This window comes from Ictidomys tridecemlineatus, chromosome 11 (genome assembly GCF_052094955.1).
Source record: "Ictidomys tridecemlineatus isolate mIctTri1 chromosome 11, mIctTri1.hap1, whole genome shotgun sequence".
In the NCBI taxonomy this organism is placed as follows: domain Eukaryota; kingdom Metazoa; phylum Chordata; class Mammalia; order Rodentia; family Sciuridae; genus Ictidomys; species Ictidomys tridecemlineatus.
This window is the reverse complement of record NC_135487.1, coordinates 6486018-6499275: the sequence shown is the minus strand read 5'-3', so window position 1 is coordinate 6499275 and position 13258 is coordinate 6486018. Positions and strand designations below refer to the sequence as shown.

General features: G+C 37.4%; 1 protein-coding gene across 23 annotated transcripts in view; it reads right to left on the bottom strand.

The window, feature by feature from the left end:
• The window catches only part of Kif1b (kinesin family member 1B), a 151015-nt gene that overhangs the window by 39557 nt on the left and 98200 nt on the right, over positions 1–13258 (bottom strand). For 17 of the 23 annotated variants that reach the window (XM_078025246.1, XM_078025248.1, XM_078025254.1 and 14 more), the window contains 5 exons: positions 11468–11561; positions 10075–10223; positions 8063–8241; positions 6254–6391; positions 4839–5087 (listed from right to left, as the gene is read on the bottom strand). In XM_078025246.1, coding sequence (XP_077881372.1) covers positions 4839–5087; positions 6254–6391; positions 8063–8241; positions 10075–10223; positions 11468–11561 — 809 coding nt within the window. The remainder of the gene's footprint in view (positions 1–4838; positions 5088–6253; positions 6392–8062; positions 8242–10074; positions 10224–11467; positions 11562–13258) is intronic. The other 6 variants (XM_078025257.1, XM_078025259.1, XM_078025263.1 and 3 more) reach the window with 1 other exon arrangement.

Below are 13258 nucleotides of genomic sequence, written 5' to 3'. Positions count from 1 at the left end.
AACAAAAACCAGGGAAATGTGACTGAAATATGATTAATAACTAAAATAAATTTCAAATCTCAGTATTATGAGTCTTTAGTTTATTCTAAGGACTCTTTTATCTTCAGGTAAGGTGACTGACAAGATAAGAGAGGCAGACACATGTGGGCAAAGACTGTGCAGCCAGAAATTTCTGAGTAGCAAGCTTATAGACTACATGGGCATCAAGATACATGCTAAGGGGAGAAGCATAAAGCTGGTCCTACAGGGTTTGCTTTTACTCCTAGAGTCCAAAACCTAAGTCAGAAATGCATAAATAAAAGGTAAATTACAGATCTAACACTTTATATTTCAAACAAACTAGCCAATTCTGTCACATCACCACTCTTTTTTTCTTCTCTTTATTTTGTAGCTATTGATTTAAAAAAAAAAAAGGCAATAAAAACTGAGTGTTTTTTCTAATCAGTAGAAGGGAAATAGAATCTAGTTCCTATAGTTACTCCTGTCTTCCCACTTGGTATATGTTGCTCTTTGAACATAAGACAAAAGACAAAGAATAAACATTTGCATCAGGAAATCAAACACAATGGAACGTGACACATGTGCCTGTCTGCTGCTTTTCCTGCTGTTTTTACAACAAAGCTAGAAGGATGAAAGAGTGGACAGATACTTGGGATTTCAACTCAAAATAATGAAAACAGACAACATAACAGAAGAACAAATGTTAATTAAAGTTTAAGAATATAAATGAAATATGAAAGAAAACAAAAATAACTGCAAATGAACATTAAATCAGATCATGATGTCTACTTCCCTTTCAGTCTGCTCCAAAGCAGGAGAGGGGGCAATGCTGAGATAGAAGGTTAAAGCTTTGCTATGCATAAATTTAGGAATGAAAATGCATCTAAAAAGGATTACAAACAAGACCATCAAGCACCAACTTCTAGGAGAGTCTAGAAGACTAAGAATTTGGCATATGGAACCAAACTGATCCTCTCACTTCTGAATCACCATACATAACAACTTCCTCTCTTGATGGCACCTCCAACATGGAAGACATTAAGAGCCACTACACACATGCCAGGTGGGGCCACCTGGAGGCCGCTCTGCACTCACTGTCCGACTCGTGCCTTTGACTTAACATCTTTGGGTCTTATTTTAAACACCTTTTTTTTTTTTTTTTTTTAATAACAGGACCCCAATGCTATATGATCTGAGCAATACACACAATTCTTTAATCACTGGTAAAATTTACATTTGTGTGATTGCTTAAGTGTCTCTATCACCTACCAGACTCTAAGTCTGTGATGATAGGAACCATTTGCTTTCCTTACTACTGTCTGAAGAGGGCTGGGTATAAGGTAAATATACTCAATAAGTATCTAGTGAGTGAACATCTATCTACATATATAAAAGAACAGCAAAGTGATATGTCATCTACCTTTAAGTAAAAGTAGAAAGTTTCTCAGAAAAATGAGAACTCTCAAGAGGCAGAGAGGCAAAGCAATTCAACTTCATATTGGTTTAATTTTTTCAAAATCGAATTTATGATGGATATTAATTATATATAACATGTTTGATCCCTAACTATACTTAATCTGTCACCTTAAACATAGCTATTCAAAACAGGGGCCACCGTTTTTTAGTATAGCTAATTGTATTTTATGGACACATCACAATAAAGTAAGATTGGAGCTCACATTAAAGAGCAGAATTTCCTTCGTGCCTATGGCAATGGCTATTCCAAATGTGGAAGCATTGAAGACATTATTGTAGATGTTCCTTTTCAGAAAAGAGAATCTATAATTCTGTGATAGGAACATGGGCATCAGTTCTGACACGGAAATGCACACTCACTAACAGCCCTTGTCATGTTAACAGGACACAACCCATGGCCCAAATCAGTGCCGTATAAAACTTCTCCTTTCAAGTTTTTTAAACTGGAATTTTTATAATTACTCTGCTTTTCTGAAAGTCCTTATACTTTGACCTAGCAGACTGAAGAACAGGGAGGAGAAAAGTTATAAAATATGTATTACGAGAAAGTTCTGTGAAGTTACATCGAAAACAGAAACAAATTTGTCAACATAAAGATAAGAAAAATCAGTATAATTATGGTGATACAGAAAGAATGTTTGTTAGGTACTTAGAGAGGCCACAGAATAATCATCTTTGCCCATTTTCAACCCGGAAGACTAGCTTACATATTTTGTATTTCATCCCAAGTTATGATGGATGGTTCGTAACATCCCAGCATGCCAAGAGAATAGCTAAAGGGACAAGCTCTTTTAATTTTGATATAAAGATTCATCAGAGGTAGCCACAGCCAAGAAACAAATCTATAAATGGAATTTCATAAGAAAATGGTTTTTTTTTCGGGGTGGGGGGGTGGTAACCAGGGATTGAACTCAGGCACTTAGCCACTGAGCCACATGCCCAGCCCTTTTCTGTATTTTATTTAGAAACAGGGTCTCACTGAGTTACTTAGCTCCTCATTGAGGCTGACTTTGAACTCACAATCCTCCTGCCTCAGCCTCCCAAGCCACTGGGCTTACAGGCATGTGCCACCTAGACCAGTTAGAAAAATGAAAATTTTCAGAAGTGAATTGTATTTATAATTATGTGCCAATAGAGGAAAACTGATCCTATGAATCACAAAAACAGGAAAAAAGGTACTCCTCTTACACATCCAATGACTACTAAACAACACTGTTATACATTTTCTTTGCAGAGGAGAATAACTGAAGGCAAAAATGAGAGCTATCCTTCATTTTACTGACTGATTTTTCACACACACACCCCCACCCCCCCAGTCTTTTCCTTTTTTTTTTTTTGGTGGTAAGAATATGTTCTACCAGTGTGCAACACCCCACGTCCCCCTGTCTCTTTCTGGCAAGGCAAAGTTAGGTCTAAGAATCTGGAAACTCAAACAAATGTAAAGTCAATTCCTGAGCCATAGTATCACAAATATTTACATAAAAATCAAATTAAGAGTTGACTGCCTTACACTTATATTTTATATCTGATATGAAATATAAAACTAGAAAGAAAATAATGTACATATCTTTAACCCAGTTAATATCCACATTAAGTAGGATTCTGACTTCAGTTTTCTAAACAACTGATTAAAAATACAAACGCTTCTAAGTAGAAATCTTAACCAGGATATTCATTTTGCCAGTATAGATAACACAATATGAAAGATGAAAGACTGGCAAGACTCTTTCCTACCAACTCATTTTATATGTGAAAATCCAACAGGCCTCAATTTAAATAGCTTGTATTAAGTAGAGAGAAGACTTCTCCTGACCAGGCCATTTCTCCTAAAACTGTCCACTCCTCACAGTACAGTGGTGTAGAACACAAGCAAACAGCTTTAAAGCTGTGCAACTGGCTTTGTTCATTGAGGCCAAGTTCATGGGTAGAAACTAGTTTCTAACTTCCAACTCTCTTGGAATAGGATGGATATGTGCTGAAGGATACAGAGAGCCACAGGGTAAACGAAAGCATTATTATCCCATTATCTGTATACATTTTTCTCACTTTTGGTATAAATCAGCTTTTCTGAGATTCTAAGTATCTGTTCCAGGTGACATACCAGTAGAAAACAATATCCATGGGTATATAATCCCATTGTGTTTATTCATGGAGAAACAACTTATAATGCCCCTTCTCTATTATAAAGTCCAGAGACTGTCCAATATTATGACTCAAATCTGTAACTGATGTTTTCATTTTTATCAAAAAGCCTTTCTTTCTTCCCTTTCCATTATCTTCTACAATAGTTATGAAACTTCCACCTGGTAGGTAACACCTTTGTCCAATGGGTCAGGAGACTTGCTGGACATCAATGTTTAGATAACTTGTGTTTACCACTTAACAGTGAAACAATTCCCTTATTTTTAAAGGGTTCAGCCATGAAGTTAAATTTTATATTTTAAAACCCGAACATACTTTTTAGTTAATCCAGTGATTTCTCTACTGTCAAACTTGTAATTATCATTTCATCGTGAAGACTTGATGTGGAAAAAGACACCAGTGTCGGGAATTTATGCACAGAGTTCTATATCACTGACAGAGGGATGCACGGACTGAGAGCTAAAGACAATGCCTCAATTTGGTGAACTCAACTCAACATAAGTTTTGATAAATAATGCAGTTTTATGTCTAAATGAACAAATATTCATTTGTTGGTGGTGTCAACAGATAGTTTTCTGAGATTCATCATTATAAAGCTGATAGGTAAAATTCCAGCAGAAGCCAAAGGCCTATAGATGCATTCAGTGAAACTGGGTATAAAAAAGGCAGCCACTGTAGACATGAAGTTTTCTTGATTCATTTTAGGACTCAGTAGACTAAGCAAAAAAATGAACCTAACAGTACTCAGTTCCACTTTAGTCTTCTGATTCCTGTAGTACCACAAATTCTTCAGCCTAACCTTGGACTTGGTGTGTTCTTTCCCATATAACCCCACATGCCTCCTCAGTCACATTCCTTTAAGAAGGAAGCATAGTCCACAGTATCATTTGTGAATTCATTACCTTTGATTCTTAGCCTTACTTTCTACTTTGAGATTTCCTCCTTCAAAATAAAATGATTGTTCTGAATTTAAGATAAGCATCCCTCCACATAGTCGTCATATATTGCTGTATGCTGTATTAAGGAGATAGAATGCTCACAAATAATGCCTGAGCTCTCTAGCCAGATTTGCATCTATGGGACTCTAAACATTGGCAGACTTGCGACTGAGCCTATTCATGAATTAAACTGACTAAGTCAGTATTATCCAAAATTGAACAAAGAGGTCTTTATAACAAGAGCTGGTCCCTTTTTGCCTTTCTCACAATAACCTCACCAACCTTCCCACTAAAATGAACCAAGGGGACCGGTCGTAAAACGGGTCATGCCCGTCACTGAAGAGATCTGATCCCTCCTCCGTCCCTGCGTCAGAGCCGGTGTCATCCACGAATGCCTCATCATCAAAATCCTCCATCTCATCTTGCTGCTCGTCAGCCAGCTCAGTGATGTCGGAATCGGCCGTGGAAAAAGTGGGGGAGGGTGTGCGGTCGGCAAGGCGCTCATTCACACAGCCGTGGAAAATGGGGGAGCTAGACACCAGGTAAGACGCCGATTGACACAGCCAGGGAGAGAGGAATAGTTGGTTAAACAAGAAGCGATAGGTGCCAACAGGACAGAGTCTACTGGGGAATCAACACAATAAAAGCAAATAGAAAAGCAAAAGCATAAAATAAGCATAAATCATCTGGATCAGGTGAAAGGGAACAAAAGGGCAGGTTGAAAAATTCTACAAAGATGGATCCTTAGAATAAGAAAAGCAAAGGAAACCCATGAGTAGACCAACCTAGGTGAATACTGTGCTAGCAAATATTTACATTCTCCAGTTCACACAGAAAGACCAGCAGCATCTTGGCCTCAAAGGAGCTACTCAACATTAAGGTGAAATAATACGAATTTAAATGTTTATTTAAATGCTAACGTGTTCTTGAAACAGAAGGAAAAAAATGGATGAAATAGTACATGCCAGAACAGCAAGTGCTTTGCTTGGGTAAGACGTTTTTGGCCAATTCATCTCTTTAAAAAAGCTTGTCTACTATCGGAGTGGAGTGGAGAAGACTTCCTTCATTTCTACCAAATACTCTTACTTCAGCAACAGATTTTTACATAAAACAGACTACTTTTGCAATTGAAAAACAATCCTAATTCTAAAAATAGCACAAAATATAAATTTCCTGCTTTAAAATTTCTAAACCTCTAAACGACTCAATATAGACTCACAGAGGCAATATTTGTTTTCATAAAATGTTGAATATAATGTATATGCAAAAGAGACTCAAGAGGACTACAAAGATATGCAATTAATTCGCCCTTGGCAATGACAAAAGTGAGATGAACTGCTTTATGACTTCTCAGATTATGAAGACATTGCAGTCGGCTAAGACAATGATTTTAAGTTGTACAATATAACTTAATATATCTTAATCAATTTATCTTAATTAATTGCAAAACATTCTGTAAATAAGCTGAGAACCAAAGAAGACTGTCAAACACTTTCAAAAGTTTGAGAATCAAAAGAATATGCATGTTTAAAAATGCTGAAGGGAAGTATACCAAATGACACGGTGGTTATGAGAGGATAAAATGAGGCTCTTTTATTCCTGTTTTCCTTTTAACCTTCTGTAATATCAACTGAGATTTTTAAATTAAAATAGAAGTATTCATTATTTAAAAAGAAACCAATAAAATCATCACATACCTTCCCACAAGTTTGAACCAGTGGAATCGATCATAGAATGGATCACTGCCAGTCATCGTAGCTTCACTGTCATCTTGGGCATTAGAGACCATCTCACCAGCCCTATCATACATCTCACGCATCAAATCCAGCCTCTGCCTATTTAGCAAACATGAAGGACACTGAGTTAATATTATGAGCTTCCATTAAATTTTTGTTTTGGAAGCATCTTACATGCAAGGTTTTTTTTTTCCCCCTGGTACTGGGGATTGAACCCAGGGGTGCTTAACCACTAAGTATGTCCCTAGCCTTTTTTATTTTTTATATTGAGACAGAGTCTCACTAAGTTGCTTAGGACCTCGCTAAATTGCTGAGATGGGGCTGGGGTTGTAGCACAGTGGTTGAGCACTTACCTCACATGTAATGAGGCACTGGGTTTGATCCTCAGCACCACGTAAAAATAAAGAAAGATATTGTGTCCATCTACAACTAAAAAAATATTTTTTAAAAAATTTAAAAATAAATAAATAAATTGCTGAGATTGGCCTGAAACTTGCAATATTCCTATCTCAGCCTCCCAAGTGGTTAGGACTAACAGGCATGAGCTACCATGCCTGGCAAGAGTTTGTTTTTAAACCAGGCATTGTGTTGCACATCTGTAATCTTAGTAGCTCGGGAGGCTGAGGCAGGAGGATTGCAAGTTCAAAGCCAGCATCAGCAATTTAGTGATACCCTAAGCAACTTATTGAGATCTTATCTCTAAATAAAATATAAAAAGAGCTGGGGATGTTGCTCAGGGGTTAAGTTCCTCTGGGTTCAATTCCTCAATTTCCAATATTAAAACCAAAAAACAAAGACAAAAAAAAAAAAAAAGGAAGAAAGAAAAGAAGAAAAAAATTTTTTTAAAAAGCTGTTCCCATAATTTTTTAAAAAATATTATTTTTTAGGTGTAGTTGGATACAATGCCTTTATTTTATTTATTTATTTTTATGTGATGCTGAGGATTGAACCCAGAGCCTCGAACATGCTAGGCAAGCACTCTACCATGAGCTACAACCCCAGCCCCTGTTCCCATAATTTAATGTTATTAAAAACAAATGAGGGCTAGGGTTGTGGCTCAGCGGTAGAGCACTTGCCTAGCATGCGAGCGCCCTGGGTTTGATCCTCAGCACCACATAAAAATAGATGAAGGTATTGTGTCCAACTACAACTAAAAAATTAAATAAATATTTTAAAAAATGAGGGCTGGGTATATAGCTCAATTGGTAGAGTACTTGCTTTACATGTACAAGGCCCTGGGTTCAATCCCTAGCACCACAAAAAAAAAAAAAAAAAAAAGAAAGAAAGAAAAAAAAAAAAAGAAAAAGGAAAGCCAGAAGTACTGAAACCAAAATCCTCAGTATCTAAGAAGTCTGAGTCTACAGAGAAGCCATCAAAATTCAAGAATGGCCACCTAACCTACAGAGAGTCAACCATCACAGGGGAAATGTTCCGTGGTATGTGACATCTCAAATACATTCAGTGGGAATTATCTCACCATATTAAATGTAAAGGAAGCTAGATTATAACTTTGTTTTTATTAATCATTACCATGAAGTCCAGGACAGAAAAGATACTATGGAGGGTAAATTTAAATATCAGATATCTGAGGAGTGTTATGATTCATTCACTTAGAAGGTAATGGATGGTTAGCAATATCATAGGCCAGCAACAGCATTTGGAAAGCACAGGAAAGAAAGCAACCACATCCTCAAATGAAAACATGAGGGAGTCCACTTGAGCAATTATTATTCCCTAAATAAAATAAGCAGCTTTTGAGTGTGTGCATACTTGAGTTTCTCCAAAGACCAATAATGTGTTGCTCCATTCTTCAGATCCTGAACTTCTACTGCCACCACTGTACGAGGAAAAGGTCTCTCCTCATGAGTTTTATCCACTTCAGTGGGAAGTAATTCGGGAGGCAAAGGGGAATACAGTGTGTCAGTCAGCAGAACAAACTGAAATTGTACCTGAATGGAAAGAATAAACCATGGACAAATGTGAAAACCATTACATTTCAGCAGGTAAACTTCAGAGACAAGACAATATAATTATACCCCATGGGAAAAAAGGTGAAACCTATAGTATGTGCTATGGACTATCTGCAAAAGAAAAAGAAGAAGAAGAAAAAGCTGCCTGTATGTTAAACATAGGAAATAATCCTAGTTTCAAATGAGCCTATTTACAAAGTTTGTTTCCCCAGCCTTGCAAATATAAACTAAGGTTGCAGTAAGTCTACTTCGCTTGATTAAATGAAGACTTCTGTGGAACTTATACAGAGACCAAAAGATGGACCAAGAATACATCCAGTCCTTCACTAACAAGAGCTGATGGAACACATCAAGGTATTTCAATTTTAAATTCAGAAGACTATATGACTACTACTCTGAGAAGTATTTACTATGGCAGCCAGGTGCTGTGGCAAAGACCTGTAATCCCAGTACCTTGGGAAGCTGAGGTAGCACACACATACACAATGGTATGATGAACGAAAAGCACCTACCGCACTTTATTTCTGCAGTTCTGGGGATTGAACCCAAAGCTTCAGACATGCTAGGCAAGTGCTCTACCACTGAGCTAGCCTCTATTTGTTTATTTATTTGGTACCAGGGATTGAACCCAGAGCACTTCACCACTGAACTACATCCCTGGCCCTTTTATTTTTTATTTTGAGACCCTCAACAACTTAGTGAGACCCTAAGTCAGAGGCTGTCCTTGAACTTGCCATCCTCATGAGTAGAACCTCACCTCTGAATAGCTGGGATTATAGGCATTTATCACCACAACTGGTATATATATGATTATAGGCATTTATCACCACAATTGGTATGTAATTTATTTCTTGTTACCACCCTGTATTTTCACCAATAAAAACTAATGAATTCTAGACATTGAAATAAGGGTAGGGGAGGGAGTTCCTGACTTTAGTTAGTCTACTTAAGGAGAACAGTGGTTAATAAGTAATTATAAAATGAGTAGGGCTTCCAAGATTGAGAAGAAAATGATATCACAGTTTGCGGAAGCAGAATAGAGCCCTAGAGGCAGACAATGACTTTTCCCAAAGACAGGCCATCTATGTGCCTTCCTAATGTTTAATGTGGTCTCTGGCTATAATCTTACCAGACAAGAGACTATTAAACAGTGGGACATACAAAAGGATAAATCTAAGATTTGGTGTAAAATTTTGGTAATAATTACAATAACATCTTTTACCACGTTCAGGCATGACTTTTAGTGCTTGATATGTATCCATTCTTTGATTCCCTCATAAATCCTCAAATGGCAGGTACTGCTGCCAACCCCACTTAGTAGATGAGGGAACAGAGGCAGGGGACTGTTAGGTCATACAACCTGTGGAGCTGGGACTGGACCTACACTATCTGGGTGCAGAGCACATGCACTTGTCTACTACATAGTATTGCCTCTTATCTCAGAAGAGGAATAAATTAGTGGCAGTGGACATACAGGACTTAAAGGTACAAATTTAACAGTAGAAAACTAAAAAAAGTTGAGATTTTTTTCAGAAAGCCAAGAAAAACATTTTTCTATTAATGTCTCTCCAGCTCTTGTCAAAAATACAGTCTCAGGTATAAAATGAACTAGAAAATATCTATTTCTATGAAATTTTATTTAGTAAAAATTTAATCACTGTCTACGATATTCTAGGTATATACACTAAACAAAGGAATGCAGAAAGAAGCTGAGCTCCCCCAAAGGTAAGGTTAGTTCGAGGTGATGTCCAAATGAACACACACAGGCTCAGCTCTGCCTCCAGACCACAGTGTTCCTGCCACCCTGCGTACCTTCTTCTTCAATTCCACACTGATGGCATTGGCCTCCTTAAGGTAGACGGCATTGCCCCAGAGTAAGTCCCTTAAGGAAGTAAACTGGTGAGACTTCCACTTCCGGAAGGCCCACTGGGCCAACTCAAACTCATGCTGCGTCCAAGGTACTGAAAGAGCAAAGGAAGCACATTTGATGGTCATCTCACAGCTGTAAGAAATTATATCCGTTCTCTACTTTATCTTGGTGATCAAGCTATTTTCCAGTTTCTATTCATTAAATTGCTTTTGCTTTTCTTTTTAGTAAAGCTTACTAAATTCTGTTGATATTATAAAAGCAGAATTTTAAAAAAATCTGAAACAGCACATCAAATAAATAAAATTTTCTCTCATTTTAAAATATATCCTAATGTGATGCTATATTTTTTTTAAAAGTCCCTGATCCCTGGTATAACAAATGATAAATTCCTGAATAGGAGGTACTGTTGCCAACCCCACTTAGTAGATGAGGGAACAGAGGCAGGGGACTGTTAGGTCACACAACCTGTGGAGCTGGGACTGGACCTACACTATCTGGGTGCAGAGCACATGCACTTGTCTACTACACAGTATTGCCTCTTATCTCAGAAGAGGAATAAATTAGTGGCAGGTGGACACAGAGGACTTAAAGGTATAAATTTAACAGTAGAAAACTTTAAAAAGTTGAGATTTTTTTTTCAGAAAGCCAAGAAAAACATTTTTCTATTAATGTCCCTCCAGCTCTTGTAAAAATACAGTCTCAGGTATAAAATGAACTAGAAAATATCTATTTAGTAAAAATTTAATCAGTGTCTACTATATTCTAGGTATATACACTAAACAAAAGAATGCAGATGAAGTTCTTTTCTAATATAGGGAAAAGAGTTATGTTTCACTTAGATATTTAAAAATAAAGACTTTATTATAAGGCAATAACTAACAATGAGAGACTGAATTCAGCCAAGAAATTCTGGAAAACTTAACTAAGCTAGCTGGTAATGGCAAAAAAGTACGGATACATTCCAAAGTCTTCAGTTAGGAATCTAGTAAATTAATTATCTTAACAATGAGTAAGCTCGGTATTTACTTGATTATATGAACTTTGTTTGTACAATAACATGAGATAATATATGTAAACATCCCAAAAGATTTATGTGAAGACTGCTCAAAAACCTTGTGAAGCTATAAAACACTATCAGCCTCACCTTTACTCCAAAGATCACAGCCTGTGTTCTCAGCACTGAGCATCTTATAAATCACCTTTATATTGGTTCAGTATAAGGTCAACAAATGGTGGGTCAATTTTGAGGAACCCAGTATTCATAACAAATAAGAGATTAATGTGATAATACAGATCCAAAAGACATAAGAGAAGGTTTCAGTCTCTATATTTCACCTTCTTCTTCCTCTTCTTCCTCTTCAGTAGTTTCTGCAGCCAGGGAACGGGTCTCAACTTGCTTCTGCAAGGCCTGCAATTTACTCTCATAGTCCTGAATGAAAAGAAAGGAGACAACATGTAGGAGAGTAAGGAAGGAAGGAAGGAAGAGGAAAGGAACACAGAAATGCAAGGAATACTGGAGGATGTAAAGAAAGCAAAGGACAATGATTAAATGAGAGAGAGAGAGAGACAGACAGAGAGAGAGAGAGAGAGAGAGAGAGACAGGCAGGAAACAATAATAAAAAGACCTACAGAGAAATGCTTGGGGATGGGGGGGATGGCAAGAGAATGACAAATTATATATCATAGTCTGCAATGCATAATGCAAAAAAGTAAAATTAACTGCAGCGCCTCTATTTCTATTTCCCCAAGGACTCAGGAGTTCTTTATTTGGGCTTGAGGTAGAAAAAAGGAGAGATTTTGAGGGGGAAAAAATGCATGTGTCCCTTATATATTAAAATACATTCAAATAATATAGTACCATCAAGGAATTCTAGAGAAAGATAATTTTGGAAAAGAATAATTATTATCAAAAGTTCCAGTTTCCTATTTAAAAGGGTAGACAACTAGAATTTAGCCTTGAAGCTTCATGCATATGAAAAATTACTATCTTTGTAGTGATGGGATAAGTGTCCCCTTCAAATGACCAAAAGCTCACTGCTGGACTGAAATAATTGACAGATTACATTGTTGTTCAGAAAAAGACACTTTAAAATATGCTCTTATACTATAAAATGGATCATTAAAACAAATCAGATTTATCCTCTGTTTCTACATCTACTCTGTGCATTTTCAATAAGAGTACTATCAGCTCAAAACGGACAAAGAAACAGTTCTGGGCAATGAAAACAATCTCATTCGTTTTATGTGTAAGGCATAAATGCAAACAGTACATGAACTGTGTATCTGAGCTATTAAAACTTCATGATGGGGATAAATTAGGGGGAAACTGCCTAAAAATGTCCCTTGGGGTGTCAATGTAAAAAAAAAATAACACTTTAAATCTGGGTGCTATTAAAAAAAAAGAACTTTAAATTCCAGTGAAAACAAACAGGATTAAGAAAGGCGATATCCTTCACTTCATGAAACATTAAATTGCAGAATAAATGTGGTGTCTTGAGATCTGTAACTGGCTTCCTGCTTCCTTTGGTTCCCCAGGAGTGACCCCAATCACAGGCTGTCATAAGACAGTCCTGGGCTGCTCCATCACACAGAGCTCTCCAAGGCACACGTCAAGGTTCCACAACTGGAGTGCTGCAGAAAGCCTCCTTAACAAACTCCACTGCAGAAGGAGCTCCTGATGGCAACACCATGGATACAAACATTCTCCAAGGCTTCCAGGCTCGGTGGAGCACACCTGTAATCCCAGTGGCTCCAGAGCCTGAGGCAGGAGGACCATAAGTTCAAAGCCAGCCTCAGCAACTTAGCAAGGCCCTAAGCAGCTCAGTGAGATCCTGCCTCTAAATAAAACACAAAAAAAGAGCTGAGGATGTGGCTCTGTGGTTAAGTGGCCTTGGATTTAATACCCTGTGCCAAAAACAAACTAACAACAACATTCTCTAAGGCTGTGGTCATTTGTCAGGTGGGAGAGAGAGAGGCAGAAGGAAAGGAAAGAAAAGGGAAGGAAGCACTCTACCACCGAGCTACACATCCCAGCCCTTTTTGTTTTTTATTTTGAGACAGGTTGCCCATGCTGACCTTGAAATTATGGTCCTCCTGACTCAGGCTCCCCAGTTGCTGGGATTACAA